At 57.1% G+C, this 23,661-nt stretch overlaps 2 protein-coding genes and 1 long non-coding RNA gene across 9 annotated transcripts in view; 2 read left to right on the top strand and 1 right to left on the bottom strand.

The window, feature by feature from the left end:
* The first annotated feature begins 105 nt into the window (after window positions 1–105).
* Window positions 106–8,403, top strand: TRAF4 (TNF receptor associated factor 4). The gene is made up of 7 exons (XM_080563047.1): window positions 106–3,540; window positions 5,586–5,637; window positions 5,966–6,070; window positions 6,155–6,316; window positions 6,532–6,693; window positions 6,769–6,924; window positions 7,308–8,403. Exons 1-7 carry the CDS (start codon window positions 3,398–3,400, stop codon window positions 7,938–7,940), a joined length of 1,413 nt encoding a protein of 470 aa, XP_080419173.1. The 5' UTR covers window positions 106–3,397; the 3' UTR covers window positions 7,941–8,403.
* Window positions 8,404–10,354: 1,951 nt separating this feature from the next.
* LOC308180739 lies at window positions 10,355–13,275 on the top strand. Its single transcript, XR_013941172.1, has 2 exons — window positions 10,355–11,590; window positions 12,613–13,275. It is a non-coding gene; the product is annotated as an uncharacterized lncRNA (long non-coding RNA).
* FAM222B (family with sequence similarity 222 member B) overlaps window positions 12,645–23,661 on the bottom strand; it is a 36,627-nt gene continuing 25,610 nt past the window's right edge. For 5 of the 7 annotated variants that reach the window (XM_080562830.1, XM_080562833.1, XM_080562831.1 and 2 more), the window contains 2 exons: window positions 23,303–23,430; window positions 12,645–18,070 (listed from right to left, as the gene is read on the bottom strand). In XM_080562830.1, coding sequence (XP_080418956.1) covers window positions 16,485–18,070; window positions 23,303–23,384 — 1,668 coding nt within the window. In that variant the 5' untranslated portion in view covers window positions 23,385–23,430 and the 3' untranslated portion in view covers window positions 12,645–16,484. Of the gene's footprint in view, window positions 18,071–18,511; window positions 23,280–23,302; window positions 23,431–23,661 lie in introns of those variants that run through there. The other 2 variants (XR_013941165.1, XM_080562835.1) reach the window with 2 other exon arrangements.

Below are 23,661 nucleotides of genomic sequence, written 5' to 3'. Positions count from 1 at the left end.
TCCCGTCTTCAATGAGGGAAACCTCGCCGGGCTCTGCTAGGAGCCGACTGATCCCTCTGTCATGTGAAAGGTAATGAATTTCTGCAGGTCTCCTGCTCTTCCCTCCTTCGCCTCGCAGGCTCTGGCTGGGGAAGGGAGCAGGTCCTGTCCAGCCGGGAGAGGTGTGTGCAGTCCTGGCTGCAGACGCGGCCTCCCTCTTTGGCTCCTGGCAGGGTGGGTGAATGGGTTTTTCCCCTGCCGTTTTGTTTCTTGTGGAGCTGCCTTTTCAGGCGGTTACACCCTGCTATCCCAGGAAGCTGACTTGTGTTCAAAGGCTCTGCCGGTGCCTTGGCACTCGCCTCGTGCTGCAGGTTACGGGGACAGCTCTGGCAGCCCTGCTGTCGGCGGAGGGGAAGGTGTAGCTGCTCCCAGACCAACCTGAGCACCAGGATAATTGCAGGGCTGGGGAAAATCACCTCGGAGCCCCTCTGGGCTGTTGTCTTCCCTCCCTGCGCTGAGCTGTGGGCACCACCAGCTCCTACAGCAAGATTCCTCATGGCTGTGCGGTGCTTGCCCTCCACCCACACAGCCCCCTTCTTGGGGCTCCCCTCAGCCCACACCGCATCCAAACACACCCCATGAGGAAGGATCCCTGCTCCAGCCTCACCAGGGCTGCTGGCTAGTGGGGACAGAAGTCTCTGCCACCCTTTGCCTCGCCAACAGTGACACCAAAATGCTTCTGCCCCAGGGCCACATGGAGCCCTGAGAGCCAGGCTCCTTGTTCCAGCATGCTGCTGGCAGCCCCCTCTGCCCTGCTGGCGTTAGGTGGGTTGTTTTATGGCTTAACGAGGGGCTTCACACAGCAGTGCTGGTTCTGGGGGTGTCACCAGCTCGAATATTGGGACTTTTCCCCCCCAGGCAGGGAGGGACCGGTGCCGCCCGGCGGGCTTGGTGCTGGGCTGGGGGTTGGCCGCCGAGGTCCGGAGCCCTGGGGATTTCGCAGCCTGCTCGCTCTGTTCAGCTGTGAAGCCCGGCGAGATGATTTGAATAATTTAATACCGGGCTGTGACCAAGCCTGGAGAAAGGGTAAAGGAAACAAAGAGGCCCCCAGCCCCGAGCAACAATAGCTCTTGAAACGACAAGCCGAGGCACGTCCGTGTGCCGGAGGCAGAGAGCAGCCCCGGCAAATAGGCCAGTTGCATTCCTCACGTCTGCTGCTTTGTTTCCCCACAGAAGCTCCCGGTGAAAACTGCAGGTCTCAGGGCTTCTGCCTTGATCCTCGCTTTGTCCCTGCGCCCCGGTGCTGGAAACGGCTGGAAGAGCTCGGCTCGGCCGCCCAGGGGCTGAGCACATCCCGGGGCCGTGAGGAGCGGGCTGGGGAGGCAGCGTGATGGGACGAGGGCTCCCGGTCCCGGGTGGTGCATCCCCGTCAGTGCCAACCTCACCTGGGTGACCGGGTCTGTTAATGTACACCGAGGTCTGTTTGTCTGCACCAAGGTCTGTTCATTTTCACCGAGGTCTGTTTGTTTGCACCGAGGTCTGTTCGTTTGCACCAGGGAAAAGCTGCCCGCAGGGAGGGACGGACACGAGGAGCCGCGGGCGGGCAGGCTCCGAGGGATGCTCGTTCCCATGCCTGCCGAGATCACACGTCCCACTGACCTCGGCCCCTTGCTGTCAGCAAGGGAAGGGCCAAAACCCGCCTGCTGCTCCCTGAGCTGCTCTGGGTTGGTTCTGGCACCTGTCCTGGTCACAGCCCTGTTCCCACGAGGCTTCGCAGCCACCCTCTGTCCGTCCAGCACCTCACCTTCTGCGGGCACCGGTCCCCAGGAACAGGGAGCGGGCTCTCCCCACTCCTTCCCCCGGGGCAAAAGGCGCCGCCTTGACTTCGTTAGAAGCCAGAGCGTCGGCTTTCTGTCCCTAAACGCGAGGCAGAGGGAAGGAAGGAGGAGAAGGAAACCTCCCCGAGCCCAGATGGGTCCGGGGCCTGACCTGCCAGCGGGGCCGGGAACATATCCCCTCTCCAAAGGCGGTTGCCCTGCCTGGAGGTTGAGTGTCGCCTTTGTGCGAGACAAATGCCTCGCTGTAATGTGGAGTGCGGGGAGGGCTTTCATTAGGGAGAGGGGGAAAGGAGGGGATCTTTGTTTGCAGGGTCTGACACCTCCGGAGCCATCCTGCCGGCACAGCCAGCGCCTTCTGATGGCTTTGTCAGCTCCGGGCTAATTAGCAGAGATGGCTCTTCAGCGAGGTTAGAAACGAAAAATTTGGGAACATCAAAGAGATGGAGTTAATAGTGATAAAACTCTGCCTGCTCCATGCCTGCCATCGGAGGTGGGGGCTCTCTGGGCTCACGGGGAGCAGCTCAGGGGGGAGCCCCCCGGGATGCTGGCACAGGGGCTGCAGGACCCTCCTGGCCATCACCCGGCCCCACGGGGATGGTTTTGGGATGGGGCCGTGTCTCAGGGAGCTGGGATGGGTGTCGGGCAGCGGCTGTGGTTGCTGTGTGCTTGGCTCCGGGGTGTGCTGTGACTTGGTGGCAGAACCAAAGGGACCCGGGGCTGCTGCTGGGTCCTGCCCCGGGGGCTCCTGGCTCCGAGCAAACCCCACCAGGAGAAGCCAAATTTGAGCAGCCCAAACCCCCCGTGACAGCTGGCTGGTGGCACCGCTACCAGCTCCCCGTGCTCACCCGCCTGTCGTCCTTTTTTTTTTTTTTTTTAAATTTAATTTTTACTTTTTGCACGTTGCGTTTCCAGGCTCTGTGCGAGATGGTTCAAGTTCAGCTCGCTGCTCCCCACCGGCTCATCGCAGCCCTCGGGGAAGCCCCTGGGGTGGCTGCCGCGCCAGCCTGAGCTGAGTTTTTCGTGCTCAGCACCCATCGGGGCAGGATTCGCCCATGGCCGAGCCCAAACCCAGCCGTGGGGCGGCCCTGCTCCTGGCCACCCGGTGCCGGGGACGGGGGGGGTCATTTTAAGCAGGAGGAAGAAGAGAAGCGTGAGTGACAAGGGACACAGCCTGGCTGGCCCAGCGGGACCCCCAGCCCCCCCCCCCTCCTCTGCTAACTGGGAACCGCTGCCGGGGGGGGGGGCTGGAACCAGTGACCCTGGCTGCTGGGAACGAAGCCCCCCCAGCCGCTGCCCTAACCCCTGGGGCGAGGAACAAGCTCTCCGCGGTGCCCCACAGCCAGCCCTCCATCCCCAACACCCCCTAAACCCCCCCCAAATCCACCCAAAACCCCGTCGGGGGGGCGGGCAGCGGGGCTGGGGGCGGCGTGGCTCCGCTTTTGTCGCCGCCCCGGGGAGGAGCCGGGTGCTGGGAGCCGGGAGCCGGGGCTCGGGCAGGAGGAGGAGGAGGAGGAGGAGGAAGGCGAGCGGGGCCGGGAGCCGGCTGCGGGGCCGTGGGGGGGGGGGGGCGGGGGGGGGCGATGCCGGGCTACGACTACAAGCTGCTGGAGCGGCCGCGGCGCCGGGTGCTGTGCCCGCTGTGCGGGAAGCCCATGCGGGAGCCCGTCCGCGTCTCCACCTGCGGCCACCGCTTCTGCGACACCTGCCTGCAGGAGTTCCTCAGGTGAGGACCCCCCTCCCCCCCCCCCAAACTCCCAAACTCCCCCCCCCCTTTTAACCCCGCCGGGATATCACGCAGGGTCCCCCCCCCCCCCCCCACCTCACCCACCCAAGGGTGCGGGCGCGCCGGATGGGTGCTGCTGGGGTTCGGGGAGGGGGCTGCAGGGCAAGGGGGGGGGGTGCGGGGCGCCCCCCCACGCGTGACAGCGGGCCGGGGGGGGGGGGGGGGGTGAGGAGGAAGAGGAGGAGGAGGAGGAGGAAGAGGAGGAGGAGGAAGGCCAGGCGAAGCGCCGCGCTCCCAGCACCCTCCAACATCCTGCCCCGGCCGCGCAGGAAGGAAGCAGCACCCACCCCGGCACCCCGGAGACCCCCCCCAAACCCCCCTAGTTCCCCCCCCCCCCCCCTTTTTCCCCGTCCCCCTCCATCCCCGGGGGAGCCCCGGGGGCGTGCGGCGGAGCCCGGCTGCGCCCCCCCCCCCCCCGGCCCCGCGTTCCGCCCGCCGCCGCCCCCGGCTCAGCCTCGCCCCGCTCCGGCGACCTTTGCACGGTCCCCGGGGGGGGGGCACGGGGCTGCCCGAGGCCGGTTTCTACGAAACCGGGCGTTCCCGGGGCCGGTGCCAGGCTGCGCCTCCGCTCCCGCACCCACCCGGGGCCGTGGGGCTCAGCTCCGGACACGGGGGGGGGGATCCGTGCGCCCCCCCCCCCCCCAAAACCCCTTCTGTTTGGGTCTGGGGGGGTCCTGCCCCTTCGCCCCGGCTCGCCACGAAGGTCAGAGGCAAGGACGGTGCCCCCGGTGCTGCCTCAGCACATTCCCTGCCCGGCCGAGCGTGAGGAATGGGGAGGCTTTGTCGGGGATTCGCGCCCCAGACCCCCGCCCCGGTGGGGATTACGGCCCCCGCACCCCGATACCGGGCAGGGCCGGTGCTGCCACCCCGCTGCGTCCCCTCCCAAAGGCCTCGGGGCGATGCCGCCTCCCGAAAAGGGGCCTGGGGCTGCTGGTGGTGGTGGTGGTGGTCCCGCGGGAACGCCCGTGCAAACACAGTGGGCACGTGGCAGAGCGGGGCTGGACGTGGCTGTGCCCCGAGGGCTCGCACCCCGCTGCTGTCCCCATTATCCCTTGGTCCCCAGCACCGGGACACAGTGGCCATGAGCTGATCCCAGTGACATCCCAGGCCAGCACGCGCTGGTGGCACTGCTGGGATGGCCACAACATCTCGCGTCCCCTTGGCAGCCCCGGCCACCCCAGTGCTTGCCAAGGGCACACGGAGCGATCGGGGGCACGGGGTGTCCTCGTCCCCTTCACATCCCCGGGGATGCCAGAGCTTGGGTCCCTGCGTGTCCCTGCTGCTGTCCCCACGGGCAGCGCCCAAAGCTTCCCACCCCGGGCACGGTGCCATGGGGTGACGGTGGCTCCCGGCCAGCCGTGCCCCGTGCCAGGCTCCCCGTTGGGCTCCGTCCCCGTCCTGCGCCCCGCGACGCCTGGGGCTGCGCCGTACCCACCGGGGGCGCCCCCAGGGCCGGCTTTTGGCAGGAGCACCCCATCCTGCTGGGGTGCAGCCAGGTGGGGACCCGGTGTGCTGGGGACCCCGCTCCGTGCACGCAGCAGCTGCAGGTCCCGTGTCCCCCCACCCCGTTCCCACCTCGCCGGGGTGGCTGGCGGGGCCATTTCCTGGCGAGGGGCAGCCCCCGGGGGCCGTGCATCCGGGCTGCACATCTGGAGCCCAGCTGCTGGCCCCGGCACCCGGGGCTGCCCGCAGCCCCGCCGGCCCCTGCCTCCATCCTTGGGGGGTGCGAGGGGGCTCCAGATGGTGTCAGCCCCCCCCCCCAACAGCAGGGGGGCAGCCCGGGGGGCGTCTGGCGGGGGCATTTCCCAGCTCTGACAGATGGAGCGGCTGCCGCTGGGATTAGGGCTCCCCAAGGGCTGGATTTGGCATGCCGGGCGGGCAGCGCGGATGGCCTGGGCTGGGGGCTGGGGGCTTGGGGGGGGTCCTGTGGGACGTGTCACTGCCGTGCCCCAGCCCTGCCTGATCCCGACCCCTTTCTCTTGCAGCGAAGGCGTCTTCAAGTGCCCCGAGGACCAGCTGCCCCTGGACTACGCCAAGGTGAGTCTGGAGCTGCAGGCACAGCCGGGCACGCGGCCAGGGCACCCCGCTGGCAGGGGAACGTCCCCGTGTCCCCAGCGAGGGTCTCTGTGCCCCCGCCTGGCACAGCCCCGGCGCCTGGCACGGGTGCCCGCGCGGAAGCAAGAGCCCTTTGTGCCACCACGCTGGGAAACGGAAACCCGCTGCCGACAAAGGGCGCTTGTTCGCGTGCCGGCGGGGGGATCCGGCCCCGGGCACCGTGCCCACGGCTCCCCGCTGGGCTGGGGGGGGGGATGGAGGGGGCTGGTGAGGGATGCTGACATCCCGGTGCTGTCCTGTTCCCCAACAGATCTACCCCGACCCCGAGCTGGAGGCGCAAGTGTTGAGCCTGGCCATCCGCTGCATCCACAGCGAGGAGGGCTGCCGCTGGAGCGGGCTCATCAAACACCTCCAGGTAGGAGCTGGTGGGCAGGAGAGGAGCAGGGCTGCACCCTGGGGTGCCCCGGACCCCCCCCCCTAACCATCCCTGTGCCCCCAGGCCCACCTTGGCACCTGCGCCTTCAACGTCATCCCCTGCCCCAACCGGTGCAGCGCCAAGCTGAGCCGCCGCGACCTGCCCGAGCACGTGCAGCACGGCTGCCCCAAGCGCCGGGTCAAGTGCGAGTTCTGCGCCAGCGACTTCACCGGGGAGGCCTTTGAGGTGGGCACCGGGGGGGGGGGACACGCCGTGCCTGGGGGGGTGTGACACAGCTGGCAGGGGTGGCATGGGGGGGCACAGCCTGGCTGGGGGCGTAGCCAGGACGGGGGGTGCAGGGTGGCCATGGGGGACGTGGATGGGGGACACCGTGGGGACACAGCCTGGCCGTGGGGACAGATCCTGGCCGTGGCTGGTGACGCTGCTGCTGCGGTCCCCAGGGCCACCAGGGCACGTGTCCCCAGGAGAGCGTGTACTGCGAGAACAAGTGCGGGGCCCGCATGATGCGGCGCCTGCTGGCCCAGCACACCCTGGCCGAGTGCCCCAAGCGCACGCAGCCCTGCACCTACTGCGCCAAGGAGTTCGTCTTCGACACCATCCAGGTGAGACGGGGCCCGTGGGGACGGGGCCGCCCCGCCGGCTCTCAGCGCCACCTGACCGCCATCCTCTGTCCCCAGAACCACCAGTACCAGTGTCCTCGGTACCCCGTGCCCTGCCCCAACCAGTGCGGGACGCCCAGCATCGCCCGGGAGGACGTGCCCAGCCACCTGAAGGAGAGCTGCAACACTGCCATGCTGCTGTGTCCCTTCAAGGAGGCTGGCTGCAAGCACCGGGTAAGCGTGGCCCCAGCCCCGTGCCAGCGTCCCTGTCCCCATCCCACCCCGGTGTCCTTATGCCTTCACGTGCCCCGCAGCATCCTCACAGCTCTCCTGCCCTGACATCTGTCCAGTCCCTCGTGGGGTTCCCATTCTGCTCTGCCCCATCCCTGTGGCCACTTGGTGTCCCCATCCTGTCCTGCGTCACTTTGCCACCCTGGTGTCCTCCCCGTGCCATCCCAGCCAGGTGTCCCTGTGCCACCCCTCTCCCGTCCCACCCCTTTGTCCCCGTGCAGCCCTGCGCCACCCCGCTCCACCACCCCCATTCCCCAACGCCATCCCCGTGGCCTCCTCCTCCCACCCCATCCCACCCCCTGCTGACGTCCGCGCCATCCCCGCAGTGCCCCAAGCTGGCCATGGGCCGGCACCTGGAGGAGAGCACCAAGGCTCACCTGGGCATGGTGTGCGCCCTGGTGAGCCGGCAGCGGCAGGAGATCCTGGAGCTGCGGCGCGACGTGGAGGAGCTGTCGGTGAGCAGCGACGGGATCCTCATCTGGAAGATCGCCGACTACGCCCGCAAGCTGCAGGAGGCCAAAGCCCGCAGCAACTACGAGTTCTTCAGCCCCCCCTTCTACACCCACAAGTACGGCTACAAGCTGCAGGTCTCAGCCTTCCTCAACGGCAACGGGAGCGGCGAGAGCAGCCACCTCTCCGTCTACATCCGCGTGCTGCCGGGCGAGTACGACAACCTGCTGGAGTGGCCCTTCTCCTACCGCGTCACCTTCTCCCTGCTGGACCAGAGCGACCCCTCGCTCTCCAAGCCCCAGCACATCACCGAGACCTTCCACCCCGACCCCAACTGGAAAAACTTCCAGAAGCCGGGGGCCTCGCGCGGGTCCCTGGACGAGAGCACCCTGGGCTTCGGCTACCCCAAGTTCATCTCCCACGAGGACATCAAGAAGCGCAACTACGTGCGGGACAACGCCATCTTCATCAAGGCCTCGGTGGAGATCCCCCAAAAGATCCTCGCCTGAGACCCAAGTTCGGGGAGGGGGGTGGACGGGGGACAGGGGCCGTGAGCTGTGCGCCCAGCCCGGGCTGACCCCGATGGTGCTGAGCCCCCCGCCCCGGGGCTGGGGACCTCGCGGTGGCCGCGCCGGCGGCTCTCAGGGAGGCGGTGGGGGGGCTGCCCCCGTGCCCCCCGCTGGGGCTGGGACCCCGCTGTGCTCGGTGCTCAGCCCCTTCTCAGGTGCCCGGGGGTGCCGGGGGGCTGGGCCCCCCCCAACTTCCTTGCTGGGGTGCCCGGTGGCCCCTGCCAGCCTTGCTGGGGACCCAGCGGGTCCCCGCTGCCCAGAGCCATATTTTGTAAGCCGGTGCCCTCCGGGAGCACGTTTGTTATTTATTACCCTGGGCCGGGGCCCGATGCCCCCTCCCCTGCCTCTTTTTTGTTTTTTTTTTTTCAATAAACTCTTCTTGTATTTATTACGGCCGCCTGAAGCTCCTTCCTGTGTCCCCCCCACCCCAGGCAGGGGACACGGCTGGGCGCCACATCCCGGGACAGCACGGGGGGGGGGGTCCACATCCCCAGTGCCTGCCCATTGGGGGGGGCAAGGAAAACGGGGCTGGGGGGCACGGCGCGGGTAATCCCTGACCCACATCCCTGTGGCAGACGGGTGCAGACGGTTAATTCGGTAATCACCGGCGGTGGGGGGGGCGCCAGGCCCCAGGGTGCTGATATCTTGCAGCCCCCCTCTGCCTGAGACCCCCCCAGCCCTTTGTTAGGCAATCAGGGCTCCAGGGGAGGCAATAATTCGGGGCAAATGGGGGGCAGCGGGTGGCAGTGGGGGTGTTGGGGTGGTTTGGGGGCTCAGCTGGATCAGGCCCCATGGGACCCCCCCCTCCCCCCAGTCACCCCAGTACGATGGGGGGGGCGCTGCCCCCAGGCTGATCCCATGGCTGGGTTAGTGCTGCCCGGCTGGATGCAGCCCCCCCCCACCCTGATCCCAGCTGGGCTGGGGGGGACACGGGGCAGCCCGTCCCACCCCAGCCCCACCGGACTGTCCCAGTGCCACACTGGTGCCCAGTGCCAGCTGTACTGGTGCCCAGTGGCCACTCAGACTGGTGCCCAGTGCCAGCTGTACTGGGGCCAAAAGCCAGCGCTGTGCTGGTCAATGCCAGCGACGACTGGTGCCCAGCCTCAGCCCGTGTTGGTGCCCAGTGCCAGCCCACACTGGTGCCCAGTAACAGCCTCTACTGGTGCCTGACATAACCCCATACTGGTGCCCAGTGACAGTCTGTACTGGCCTCTGGTGTGATCGCACATGCGACTGGTCTTTGTCTGTATTGGTGCCCCACCAGTCCCTTACTGGTGCCCAGTATCAGCCCATACTGGTGCCCCCCCCCCCCCCGGTCCCTCCGGTGCTCGCTGCCGCCGCCGCGCGGTGCCGGGGCTCGGGGCCGGGGCACGGCCGGGGCTGGGGCCCCCCCTCCCGGCCGGCCGCGGTCCCTTCCCCACGGGTCCTCCCGGACCGGAGGGCCGAGCACAAACCGAGTTTTTCCCTGCGGAGCCCAAACCCGCATTTCTCTTTATTTTTTTGTGGCTCAGCGGCCGCAGCACGCTCAGGGTGCCAGCACGGAGCCGGGCTGCCCCCCCCCCCCCCCCCCGCAGCCTTTTGCTGAGCCTTGCACCAAACAACAACCCAGCCAGTTATGAAATCCGATTTATGAAATGAGCTGAAAGCCGCAGCTCTCACACCAAAAGGCTGGCAGCCACGGACCCGTGCTGCCGGTGTGCGGCGCGGTGCCCAAGAACTGGTGGAACCCACCCCAAAAACGACCACGACCCCGAGCCGCCTCTTCCCCTTATTTTCACCCCCCATTTTTTTTTTCTCCTTTCTCCTTCCAATCTTTGGTGTGAATTTGCCCTAAGGTGCTGCACGGCTTCACCGCGTACCCCGGCACCGAGCCCGCTCCCCGGGCACCTCTCGCCCTTCAGGTCTCCGCGGGATCCGTTCGGAGACGGGGCGGGCAAATCCCCGGCAAGAACCGGGTTGAGAAGCAGGAGATGCTCCTGTTATTCACGGGGGAGATGGGGACGAATCGATGCGCTGCTAAATTTAGACTCAAGGAGCGAGTTTAAAAATAAACTTCCTGGAAAGTTGTGGGAAGTTTGTTGCAAAGGCCCCCAATCTGCCGAACGCGTATCGAGGCGCCTTGCTCGCTGCTCCAGCCCCGTTTTTGACCCTGGCTGGCTCCCACCAGCACAGAAGGTCTTACAAATAACCCCCATCACCAGGAAGCCCCCAGCCCCAACAACAGGGGCCAGCCCCTGCCCCACAGCACACCCACAGCCGAAGACCCCCACTGGGGGGGGGAACCTAACCCCTCTCAAACCCTACAAACCCTTTGGGTTGTAGGCAAGCGAGGTTTCGAGCCTGACGCGGGCGTTTGCGCCGTTCATGGGCGCACCTTTAGCTAAGGTGTCTGAACCAGGCATTAATATTTCATAAGGGTTAAAAACAAACAACAACAACAACAAAAACCACAAAGACAAAAGTGCTTTTTGCGGCCTTTATTAAAAACCTGCCTGGGCTCCCCCGCCTCCCCCCAGACCTTCCCAGGAACGCATGGTTTGAGCACCAGGGCAGCAAGGGAGAGGGTTTACTGGGGGGGAGCAATGAAACCCCCGGTGCGATTTCACCTCTTCAATTTTAACACGTCTCCCAGGCCAGCAGCCCTCCCGGCTGAAGCAACGGCTTGTACCCAATTGCCTCGAAATTAGCTTAAACTAATTAGATAAAATACTCCAGTAATTTTATTACAATTTGGCCTTGTCGAGCACTGGACGAGTGTCAGAAGCGCCGCAGCTGCGCCACGACCCCACCAGCAGCCCAAGAGCCCGGCCAGGCCTCCGCATGCACCCAGGGCCCCTGCGCTGCGTGGGGCTGGATGGTAAATCTGGGGCCGAAAGCAAAGAATTAAACCCGGTTTTGTGGCATCGGCCAGGCTGGAGCGGAGCAGAGGCACCGGGCAGGAACCACCTCCTGCCCTTGCATCATCCCCAATCCCCCTCCGTTCAGCTGGGGGGAAATTTGGGGACATGGCATGGCATTTTAAATTGGGTGAATTTAAGTTCAGTGCTGTCCCGTTCCCAGCCTGGTGTTGGTTTATTCGCTACAGCTTCCCATGTGCTGATTTTCTACACCTCCCATAGCGCATTGCCTACCTTGGACCCAAATCAATTTTGGCAACGTGAGCCCAGCACAGGGGGAAAAGACCAAACACAGCAGTTGAACTGTCGAAAGAAACCCACGCTCGACCTAAAGAGGAAGTTTCCACGGGTTGAACCTACTCTGCCTTCCACCAGAGGCTGGGTTAGTTGTGCCTGCACCTAACTCCTCGGCGGTGGCAGCAGCTGCTCGTGCTGAGGTCCCCACTGGCCCAATATCCCCACGCTGATAACCAGAGCTAGCTGATGTAAGAGGCTTTGGAAGAGGCTCTGCAGAACGGATTCCTCCTTGTGGAGACTGATGGAGACCGAAGTGGTTCCGGCAACCCCACAAAAGATGTTCGTTTGTCATTAGAGAAATTTAGATGCCCATGTCTTTCGAGCGAGTGCAGAGGGGTTTGGAAAAAAATCAGTGGTTGTTCTGTTGTTCTCTCTTCTTGCAGAGGAAAACACACAGTCAGTCCCGTAAAGGAGCTACATGACCGCTGGGAATGGAGGGAACCCCCTTGGCTCCCGTCTTCTGGAAGAGGTCTGTGAACGTTATGATCCCCTTTAAAAATCTTTATTTAGTTCTATGCTAAGAACCCAAACTGGGAATTTATTGCACACGCTGTTGGTGTCAAGGCTTCAGAGGGCATCGCTGGGAGCAGCCCCGAACACCCCGAGCCCTTCTCCCACCCCGGAGGAGCAGCCCCGTACGGGCAGGGCGAGGGACGGACCTGGCCTCAGCATTTCTCTACAGCATCTCTCTACAGTTACCTGAAAGGAGGCTGTAGAGAGGTGGGGGTTGGTCTATTCTCCCACGTGCCTGGTGACAGGACGAGGGGGAATGGGCTAAAGTTGCGACAGGGGAGTTTTAGGTTGGATGTTAGGAAGTACTTCTTTACCGAAAGGGTTATTAAGCATTGGAACGGGCTGCCCAGGGAGGTGGTGGAGTCACCATCCCTGGAGGTCTTTAAAAGACGTTTAGATGTAGAGCTTAGGGATATGGTTTAGTGGAGTACTTAGTGTTAGGTCGGAGGTTGGACTCGATGATCTTGAGGTCTCTTCCAACCTAGAGAAATCTGTGAATCTGTGAATTTGTTCCACCTGGGCAGGACGTCAGACTCCTCTCCCACTGACGTTGTGAGCAATTCTTTCAGCACTTCCCTGCCTCTGACACTCTGCATCGCTTCTGTTCCTCCCGGCCTCCTCGGTGCTCTTAGGGGAGAAGGGCAGCCAGCTCCTACCCCACGCACTGTGCCCACGAACCCTGAGCCCCCTCCCCAAATTCCCTTTAGGATGTGTCCAACCCCAACCACATCAAGCACCCGCTGGGTATTTCTCTACCCCCCCCCCACGGGCCAACCTGCCTCACGCACTCGCCCTGCACACAAACAGCACAAGGGGCAGAGGGACCAGGGCTCTCTTTCTCTCTCTCTTTTTTTTTTTCTGCTTTACTTTTTTATTTTTCCTGCAGACAAAAAAAAAAAATCTAGTTCATACCCGTAGCACATAAGAAGCAGCGTATATAATCAGTATGTGGTTTAATCAAATACAGCAGCAATTCCCCTTTGTCTCCACCGTGAGCCCCAGCAAACGTTTCTGTTTGGTTTCTACGGGAGTGGCCAAGTCCCACGGAGACGTCTTTCACAGCGTAAGCTTAAAGAAAGGAAATTCACAAGTGTCTTTATAAAACGTTAACTTTGGGCTGTAACAAACTGGGCTTGAGATTTAACAGCTTCAAAGCTTCTGCTCAAAAGAAAAGACACGGAGATGGAAGCTTCCTCCTGGAAGGTTTTACACCACTTTCCTGTTTATCCCTTCTAGAAGCTATTTCATGCCAACCTTCGGCTGGCCGGGGAGGTGCTAGAAACCACCAGGATAAGATTCTGCTAAACCAGCATGGTACTGTACAGGGGACAGGGTTCGGTGCTGACAACACAGCATAAATAGTTCAGAAAAACATCTGCAAATACCCTGCTCTTTCCTCAAAGAGCAGAATTGCCACCTGCGGGTACCCAGGCTCCGTGTACGAGCACGGAACCAGAAATCTGGTGCTCGTGCTTCCTACGCTGGAGGTCACGAAGCGACTGAGCCGCGAAGAAAAAAAAAAAAAAAAAAGGCAAAAAGGAAAGAAGGCAAGCGCTGCGGTGGGAGCAGCGGTGTGAACTCCTGGAAGGCAGCCGCCTGCCTTGGCATCCCCAGGAGCCAAGGGGTGCTGGTCCCTGCGCCGCTGCTGCCACCGCGTTCGGCGCCATGAGCGGCACCGGCCTCTGGGCTGTCCTTCAGCGAGGAAAGGCCCAGCGCGGAGCGGAGCGTGAAATAAACGGCACAGAAACACCTCCTACCGCACCGCGGTGCCACTGGCCTCGGGCTTAAGCCTCACCCGCTCCTCCCTTCGCCACCCGGCTGGGCAGCGGTGCCACGCGGGGCCGCCCTGCAGGCTGCGGCTGGGCTCCCTGCGCCTAGGAAGGAGGCAGGTCGGCGGTTGTATTTTCTCTGTGCAGACCTGATGGGGAAGGAGGAGAAAGGAGAAGCTATTAGCTGCTGCGCAAAGGCGAACGGTCGCGGTTAAAAAAAAGCCCTCGCTCCTAGAACAAAAAGAAAAAAAAGGAAGTGTTTTAGTACGTTTTAATAGGAGAGCGATGCCTATTTTTTCAAGCAGGCACCTGGCAACGTCCCACCTGGATGAGGCTTGGGAATATTTTTGCTTCCCAGTCCTGCTGCGCCAGGGAAAAGTCTCAGAGGTCGTGGCTCTCTGCAGAGCAAGTCACGGCGGTTCCCAGCGTACATCCATCGCTAACAGCCACATTTAACGCCAGGCATCAAAACCACTTCAGCAAAGAGCACGACACGGGGCTCTGCTCAAGGCTCTCTCTTAGGAGAAGAGCAGGAAGGAAAAAAAAAATAGTTTTAAATAAGAGTCTGGGGTCAGATTTGTAGCAGGCTAACGAAGAGAGGAGATGCCAATATTTTATTTAGTAAAAAGGTACGTATTCAGGTAGCAGAACACCTTACAGTAACTAACTTAGCAGGAAATGTTAAAGTCATAGCACAGCCCTAGATCGATTTGGGGGAGCGGGAGAGGGGAGACGACAGGGAGACTGTAAGGGAAGCAGCTTCAGACTCGAGCCGTGGCTTCCAATATAATGTATTCAGAAAAATATTGCATGAAAAGCCTCAGGATTTTAGTTCTTTCATAGATGTATATTTACCAGTTTTCACAAAGACTGCAGGAATACGATTATAAACAATAAATTAGGACTTCATGTTGCTATCATTTGGCATAACACAATCAGGCAATTTTTCCTTTTTAAATATAAGGCAACACAAGCCAACACATAATTTAATCCGTCTTTAGTCAAATTGCTTAACTTTGCTAAAGAGTTATCACTAAAGAACGGCTTATAGTACACTTAAAGGAATTTAAATAATGACATAAGTGTACTAACTTACGCAAGGAGTCAGAAAACGTACTCTGCTAAGCTTTGAAACCTAAATATTTGTTACAGCCCAGGACTACACATCTAAATTAAAAAAATACAAATAAATGTTTTCTAATTTTTCCATTTACGAAAAAACTTTAAGAATCTCTAGCCAACTATGACGTCACTTCAAAACTTGTAAGGTTTTTTTTTTGTGTTTTTTTTTTTTTTTTAATTTTTGTATGATGTCTTAAGATTTTAAACCATGCTCGTTAAGGAAAGTTCAAGGAGCAAATACTTAAGGCTTTGTTTTTCAAAGGGCTGTGAGGGAGGCCAGTGGATGGCAGAGGCCAGTGGGTTCACCCATACACAATGCTACTCAAACCCACACTACCAGGCGACATTCATACAGAAATATTACACTTAAAAGTTACAGTGTAGAGCAATAGTTTTTTTTTTTTTTTAGCCAGTGTACATATAAAGAATCAATGCATTTATTTTATTATTTTTTTTTTAATTTCCAAACTTGATTGTGATCATTATGTTCAAGTATTAGCCTCGTTGACAGAGATGAGGAATTTTCTACTTACAACAAATTCGGCTCTCAAAAAGGAAAGGTTATGTTTCAAGACACGGAAGAGAACAAGACGCTGAGGTTACCAATAGTTAGTGTCCTACCGGTCACTGACTCGACTAGCTGCTGCGAGTGACTTGGGGAAGGAACAGAAGTAGTTAGGCACCGAGACTCCGGGAAGAAGGTACGTTATTAACAGCTCCGCTAATTCCCAGAGAGGAGAATCGTTCCATTAAATCAGCTGGGGCGTTTGGCCGTAGGATACGGGACTCTAAAGTCCCCCGGTGTCTCGTGGCCGGAGCTTCGCTTCGGATCCACCGCCTCCCGCTCCACCAGAACCGCTGCTGGAATGTGAGAACATCGAGAACGTGGCTCCGCGCCTCCGTTCATCGCACCGGAGACGAGCTGGAGTTACGTCTCCTCGCCCTGAAATTCATTCTAGCTACCGGAGAAAGCGGCTGAACCCTTTTTGGAGTTGTCAGTGGGTCTGGATTCCCCGAGGCGAGCCGCAGCGCAGCCCATCGCCTGGGGACGGCCAGACTCCTAGCAGCGAGGGGTTCAGACGACGTTAGCTGGCGAAAGAGGAGCGGGGAAGGGAAATGTGATGCAGAAAAAGGCAGCTACCGACGGCAGCCAGGCTGCCTGGGCCCTAAAACCGCCAATCCCCCTCCCCACACCCTGTCCACAAAAAAAAAAAGTGTCGGAAAAAAAAAAATATCTGTCGGAGACTTTTGACTTTGGACAAAGTCTAAACGATAAACGCCGGCATCTCCGCAAGAAACGGCTGGAAAGCTTCTTCCTATATTAATGCCTAAATACGTACCCCTAGCTAGCTCTTTTCAAACGTAGGCTCCTTTTTCAATTAAATAGGCCTCTAGACAGTGCAAATGGTCAATGTTTAATGCATTAATGAAATGGGCTTTCGAGTCGAAAATAAGCCCTGCTTCCTGACAAATTCTGTTGCTCTTAATCTTCAGAGGAAATTGAGATGGAAATTTAAGCGGCTACACTACCTGGCTCTTCAAGGAGCTGGCGAACAGATGCAACTGTGAAACCCTGCAGCAACTCAACATCAGTCCAGCACGTAGTTACTAAGCAGAAGGCAAAAGCAGCACAAAGGGGATTCTGCGGTGAGGAAACAGCTGTGGCGTGAAGTAGTGTAATGAAATTCTTTGAAACAAAAGGCATGTTAAATATTTGATGCATAAAGGAGAGAGAGATAACATGTAAGCAAAGCTTTTAAATATACAGTATGTCTTCTTCCAACGGTTACTATAATGATCACACAAGTTTGCAAGTTAAAAATGCCTTGCTTATTAATTAAAATTAAGACTAAACCTCTAATTCTGTCTGTGAAAGTGACTGCAGCCTATCTATACCCTGGGTGTTGAATATGAAGATTTCGACTATCGGTTGGTTCAGGTGCTCGGTTCATGGGGGGCCGATGGACTTTTCCCAGCACGGCCATGCTCTGATCTCTGAAGCAAGACTGCTGGAAGTCCCCGCTTAGGTAATCCATGGTCTGCATCACATTATTCTGGCTGGATGGACCAGCTCCAGCTCTGTAATGAGTTCCTCCCGCACAATCTAGCGGCGCTCCTGCCGGCTGTCCCCCGTGGAAAGGCATGGCGAGGTCCTGGGACCCGGAGCTGTCGCTGTTGGGCGTGGGCAGGATGTTATTCCACATGGGCTGGAAATAGTGCCCGTTGGTGTACGGCAAGGGTCCCTGCAGGCCGTTCACAGGCGGAGAGGGCGTGGGCTTCTCGAGGGGGGGCTTCAAGCTGAACGACTGGCCCATGCACAGTTCTTGAGGGTAGCTGGACGTTTTTCCGGGGAAGCTCTGCCCTGCCATCTCTCTCTGAGGGTGCTTCCCCGCGAGTCCAGCGGGCCCAGCAGCGTCCCCGCACATTTGCTGCAGATGTGCAAGCTGGTGCTGGTTCCACGCGACCGATTTGATTTCGTTCTGGTACGCAGGCGGCACCCTGTTAATATTCACCATGGGCACGTTAACGGAGGCAGAAGGAATAGCAGCAGCAGCATGGTCTACAGGGTTTACTACACAGGAAGGCATGGGCGTAGGGACATTGTGAGTAGATACCCTGGTACTTGCATTGATAAGCAGGTTGCGACTTATGGGGCTGGGGTTGGCGATCTGTCCCTCACAGACTGAGGTAGTGCTAATGCCAGCTCTGGCCTGGCAGAACTGGTTGATCTGGTGCACGATGCTGCTCAGGTCCGGTGGCTGGTTCTGCTGCAGGGTGGCAGCCATAGAGAGGGGAATGGTTGAGGTAGACACGGTCACATTCGGCGGCGCGTCTGCATCCGGCATCTTTCTGCTTCCATGTAAACCCGGCTGCAGCAAAGGGTTCGGGGGGTGCTGCAGAGTCTGGTGTGCCATGGGCTGAGGATGCTGCAAGCCCTGCGGCTGCTGCATATTCTGAGGGTGCGGCAGCGCCTGCGGCTGCGGTATCCCCTGAGGGTGCGGTAAGCTTTGTGGCTGTGGTATACCCTGAGGGTGCTGCAAAGTCTGTGGCTGCGGGATGCTCTGGGGGTGCGGCAAAGTCTGTGCATGCTGGAGAGCCTGCTGGCGAGCAAGCGCCTGGGGGTGGGTTAAAGTGCTAGGTGCAACGTAGGGGGTGGAAGGGGGATTCATCATCGCTTCCGGCAGCAGACGTGTGCGTGTCCCGTCAAAGTCCTTGATAATTCCTTTCGCTGGAGATTTGACTATGGCCAGGAGGCCCGTTTTCGTGGTGGCCTGAGACGGGTAAGGACTGTACCTCTGGCCCGAAGTATCAAGTCCGTTCACAGTACGGCGTATGTGTTTCCTCTGGGGAACCTTGACACTGTTTGGAAAAATCTTTATAGTCAGTGGATTGTTGGCGACCTTCTTAGCATAAGCATCCAATTCTGCTGGGGTAGGATACTGTGCAGATCTCATTTTCTGTGTAGTGTCCCCTGCGGAGAAAGGAAATTCATCAATACTGACTTTGGCAAGCAAGGGACCAACCCCAGGACACGACAACCACGCAGCAAGGGGAGGAAATCTCCGGGGAACCGAGAGGCACCAACTTCATCTTCCCACACCAGCGGATCGTCTACCAGATCCCTCGTTCCCTTTATTACCTGGAGACCAACAGAACCCCAGTTCAACTTCAGGCAAAAACTGCCTAGAGGAGCAAAACCAAACCAGGGTTTCGATCAGAGTACGTTTACAGCTGGACAAAACCAGGTAACGTGCTTTAAGCATTGGAGCCTGCAGTACTTATTGTGGCTGGTGGTGGTGGGCCAGTCTTTCGTCTCTTAATTTAAGGCTGCCTCCCCGTGACCCTTCGAGCCATTCTCAAAATCTTTAGCGTGTAATTCAGAAATCAGAAAGTTATGAATTAAACATTAAACTCACGGAACGCCGAGGTGGGAGCCTTACAAAGCACTTCGGCTCAAGCCTCCATTTAAATCTGAGCTCTTTCCTAGATGCTGCCATCTGAAAGCACTCTGAGTGTCTTTTTGTCCATTAGGAAGTCCTTGTCAGTCCAAGTTCAGCAAATGGAAGCAGGCTACGCGTACGTTATTTTACGGCTGGCAATTATTCCTTCAGCTGAATTTTCCGCCTGGCACCTTGCTAGGGACAGCAGCCCGGTCGGTATCAAACAGCAGAACTGTGTGATTACCTCACAAGATTAAAACCATGCTGCTCCGCAGACGCAGACAAAAGACTTCTGGAGACAGAGGTGTGGTTTCACTTGTGCTGATTTACCAGATACCTACCTTGCCTACCAGCTTGAAGTGCTTTTGGAAAGAACTTCAGAAATCTGGGGAAGTGCTTGTGCCTCCCGTTGCAATCTCACTCCAAGCAGAGACTTGGGCCCTTTCCCTACCACGAAACTCCTACTTCAGAAGTCATTTTGTAATCTTCAAATAATGACTCACAGCTTTTACAATCCGACTTTGCTTTTGCCTTTTTTATAATCCCCACCTTGCAAACAGCAAAAAACGCCCATCCTTTTTGCTCAACTTTTCAGCATCCCCGTGCCTGAAAGGAGGTGAAACACAGGAGCCAGCTCCTCCAGAGCCCAAGAGCATCCCAGCCCTGCATCTGGCTCTCTGACCCGCGGAAATCGAAGTGCTTGATGCTCTCAGGCAAGCAGCCTTTCCTTTTGAAAGTCCATCTCTGATTCTTCTAAGCAAATTGCCTCCAAAAGGCTCCCGAATGCAGCTGAAGCCCGAGGAGCAGCCGGCTCGCACTCGCTGTCTGCGCCCTGCGGCTTCCAGCCTTCCCGAGCGAGGAGATCAGTGCCGCTCTAAGAGCACTCACCGTCAGAAAGTAAGGGCCAGAAAACGGAAAATAGGATGAATACCGAAAGGAAGGATAATTATAGAAGTATTAAAAATACCTTTTGTGAAACGAGAAGCCCTGCAAGCGGGCTGCCGTGGGTCCCTAGCACAGCACGCACCGCGCTGCCGTTTATACTCGTCCCTCTGCGTGCTGTCCAAACACTGGCACACAGCACCCTTCTTCTTAATCAAAGCACTCATTTGATATTAACCTGAATATCCTCTCTGTTCCTAGCCCCGTATCTTCCGCTGCAGGCAGGCGGTTTCTGTCTGTCCTTTTGAGAGCTGCTGTGTCCCTAACGGGGAGCAGAACCTCTGAATCGCGTTCATCAGAGGCCAAGGCCTCCGTGAGCTTCCCAACCTTTATTTTTAGCAATGTTCCAAACTCACCAAGTTCTGTTTCTTCCCCCCGGGACGACCCCTTGCAACATGCCACGAATCAGAGAAGAGCCATCAGCAAGGGACAAAGGAGCCCACACCTTTCTGTATCATGGTTTAAGTTACGGTCGTGGCCATTTTCACACAAAGCTTTCATTTCCAGGTGAAAAATTCAGTAGATACTTTATGACATCTTTCTCATCAAAATTTCCCTGCCTGCTTGAAACTTCTATAGGCACACCAGCAAATTAGGTGGTAAACATTAACGCTGGATGGATACACTAGGTATTCTTTTCCTCAAGCATCCGTCCTGTTACGCAGCAACTGCAAGGGAAGCTTTTAGGAAGGAACTGACTTTGTTTGGCCAGGCTGCATCTGCCGGTTACAGCGTACCTGCAGTCCTGAATCTGGATGGATTCCTTCCTCCGAGGGGTGAAAACAACCCCTCAGTCAGGCTTAAACAACGCATGAACGTCACGTTTGGTATCCTACGAAATGGTAAACCATCTTGTAAATCCCTTGGACGGGATCTTCCGGAACCAACCATCTCCAACAGATCTCTTTTTTCATACGGCTAACATTATGATTACTCTTACTGTGAACTACCTCACCTATTCTACTTAGGCCTGACCGAGATGATGGGTCCCAACGTCCTGCTTAAAACGTTGTGTTTTGCTGGTAGTTCCACAGGCAAGATCCGATGATTGGAATAATTAAGGCAACAACAAGTATCATGAGAAAGGAGAAACACATTACAGGGTGATCAAGAGTCTGAATAGCTGACCAAAATACCCTATAAACCAGTAAAGAAGGATTAGGTCTTGTAACTGAGGGAATGGAAAACCAGCTAGAATAAACTGAAAGAAAATGTTGGTATTAGGAAGAACGCATGCGTGATCTGTGGGCAAGTGCCAGAACTCTGTACCAGGCCACAAAGGTTCCATGAAGAAAGCAACAGGACGGTGAATGCAAGGCAGAATACTTCTTGTTGAAAAGCAATTATTTCATGTTTACTACAGGGTAAAGCCGTGCATACGAGCAATTACCCCCATAAACCGATCGCGCTAACGCCGAGGCAAGCGGCTCACCTGCTTGCATCCTTGCAGGCGTCGCACCACGCCGGAGCTATTTTTGTCAGATGAGATACACTCCTCTGCCTCACCTCAGCACTAATGCAACATCTTTCAAGTGCACTTCACATTAAGCCTTTAAACCCCACAGCTTTTAGAATTGCCTATGGTTAAATTTTCATTAACGTTAAATAAAACACAACCGGGCCTTCAGGATTCCTGCCCTGTTGAGAGCGTCTGCACCGGGACGAGCGAAAAGCAGCCGTGCTCGCCTTCTGCACAGAGGTCTCGGCCGCAGAAGACTTTACAGAAGGAGCCTCAGCTCCCAGATCGGAGGTGATTTTGGCTGAGGATGCTGCCTTCGGCCTCAGCTGCCCGCACCGCCTGTCCTGTGATGCTGTCATAGGTTGGGATTCGAAGGAAAATAGGAAATCTGAAGTCCCTTACTGGTTCAGTTTCAAAAGGAAGAAATAGGTGTGATCAATCCACAAAGATCCTACTCCATGGACCATCTTTAAGAAAAATGCCTCTTATTTGAAATTAAGAAAAAAAAAGATAATTGAGCCAGTGTGGAATTTTAAGCGTGAATAAAAGTCTGATCCAGAAAACGACACTTAAATCGTTAATACAAACACGGTAAGTCTGAATAAAGGTTATCAGGCGGAGTTCTGTGCCTTTTGCTAAAGCAACAGCACCATTATTAAAGCCCTATCCCACCCCCCATCAAAAGTCACGAGTCACTGTTCATTAAAAATACTCATTAACTCAGCTTTCCCTTGGCCAGGGGCTAGACTGCTCGTGCATATACAGTATGTAGAGAAATGCACCAATTAATCTTACACACATCTGCAGCAGGGGTGAGCGAGGTCTGTACAAGCAGTTTCCTCCTCCATATAAATCAGAACAAACTGGAAGAGCTGAGCATTACCACCGCCAGCCTGTGCCTGCCAGCTACTTTTGTCCTAAATTCTCTTAAATGCAGTGCCCCGAACACTTCACTAAGCAGCACGCAGCGACGCTTTCAGCACGGGGATACGTCGTTCTCCGGAACAGCACCGGGTACCATCAGGTTAAAACGCTGCCCCCACACCAGCACACTGCCTTGTAAGCTGTGTAATTAGCAAACACCTGAATTATGCACAGCTACCCTCGCACGAACCTAAGTGATTTGCTTTCAGGGCTGAGCTTTCCAATCCGCCAAAGACACTTCTCGTAATGCCAGAGCCGAGGCACGGCCTCACCACGGCAGCCTGCCTTTTGGATAAGCACATTTTAGTCAGCAAAATTCAGACTGGAAATGGAAAGGGAGAAGGGGAAAGCCTAGCTTTGCACCTTCTGATGAAGTCCTTTTGTGAGTAAGGATTTTTACAATCGCCACAAGTGTCATTACAGGCACCAAGCCTGTGGAGTCGGCATAAATGCTCCCTAAGAGGTGCTGGGGAGCACCCGTGTACGTGAACAATGTCACGCACCACCGGCAGGACTGGTACTTTGAGAATGTCACCCTTAACTGCAAAATTAGCTTACCTATTTTCAGCAGCATCTTACCATGTTAACAATTTAGCTCTAACCGGAGTGTTAATTACTTGGTTTTAAAGAGCAACGAGTCCACGAGCAGACCGAGGGTACCAAGATCTCCCAGTGCACGTTTCGAATGCAAGACACATCCCTGTGAGCCAAGTACACAGCTCTTATGTAGAAACCTTCTGTAATTTCAGCTGAACAATCAGGGTACAAAAATAAAGAGCAGAGACAGAGCCAGATTTTAAAAACCTCTAGCCAATAACCTTGCATTCCCAAGTGTAAGTTCTCCTGAAAATACCACTTCGACTATCAAAAGGAACACTGAAGTTATCAGGCATGAATTATCACAGTACTCTGCAGACAGATTTTGAGAGGCACCAAAGAGACATCAGAAAGAAGACGGAAACTTTGAACTTCAGTAATTTGGGCTGGATCACTAATATTTGCAGCATATGCCCCAGGTGTGTAGAACAACAGAGCTGACCTCAACAGGTTTGCATTAGCCCGATCTAGCTTTTATGGGTGTCTACGAGTAATTAAACGAATCAAAATGAAAGAGTCGGGAAAAAGTTGTGTTAAGAAGCAAGTCAACCGGCACACTTTTAGCACAACATGTTTCCAGCAGAGGCATGAATCTCACAGAACCCTTGCCTGCATTTTGTCTCGTGGTGGTTAAAATTAACCTCTGGAAAGCCCTGCTGCACGCACGTGAACCTCCACAGCGCTTTCTCGTAGCCATTATTGAGGGATGCCTTGAAGGCACAACAAAACGAGGCCTCTAACATTAAACGGTTTTTCCACTGTACCCTAAATGTTTATTTCACAGCTGTACCAGAGCCAGATTTAACAGTTAACCACATCCTGCAGACAAAACGTCACTCACATTTCTGAAGTCCAGTGTTCATCTGCGTGTAAGAAAGAAGCTGAAAGGAGAGGTCACCTGGTCCTGGCAGACAGGCCAGCATGGCAGACAGGCACTAACACAACATGGGGCATTCACTCCTCTGCACACTGCAACAACAGAGAGACAATTCAAAGTTATAATACACGGAGGAACACGGAAAAGAAAGAGGCAGAGAGCCGTCCCTGGGTGAAGGCCTGACCAAGCACAGATGCACGACCACTGGCCCGTACCGAATCTCGTGGCAGCAGTGGAAACGCTTCGAGAAGTGGGTCAGCTACTTGCTTACACCAAAATACCTCTGCTGTCTGACACGCAGAGGGGGATCCTTAACTCTCTCT

This window comes from Anser brachyrhynchus (assembly GCF_964034855.1).
Source record: "Anser brachyrhynchus genome assembly, chromosome: 20".
Classification (NCBI taxonomy): Eukaryota; Metazoa; Chordata; class Aves; order Anseriformes; family Anatidae; genus Anser; species Anser brachyrhynchus.
This window is presented reverse-complemented; position numbering and strand designations above follow the sequence as displayed.

Bases quoted from the DNA above. Each gene is read 5' to 3' on its own strand.
- TRAF4 (XM_080563047.1), top strand. From the start codon at position 3,398: ATGCCGGGCTACGACTACAAGCTGCTGGAGCGGCCGCGGCGCCGGGTG. The intron at 6,071-6,154 runs GTAGGAGCTGGT...CTGTGCCCCCAG, and splicing joins GGCTCATCAAACACCTCCAG to GCCCACCTTGGCACCTGCGC. The intron at 6,925-7,307 runs GTAAGCGTGGCC...CCATCCCCGCAG, and splicing joins AGGCTGGCTGCAAGCACCGG to TGCCCCAAGCTGGCCATGGG.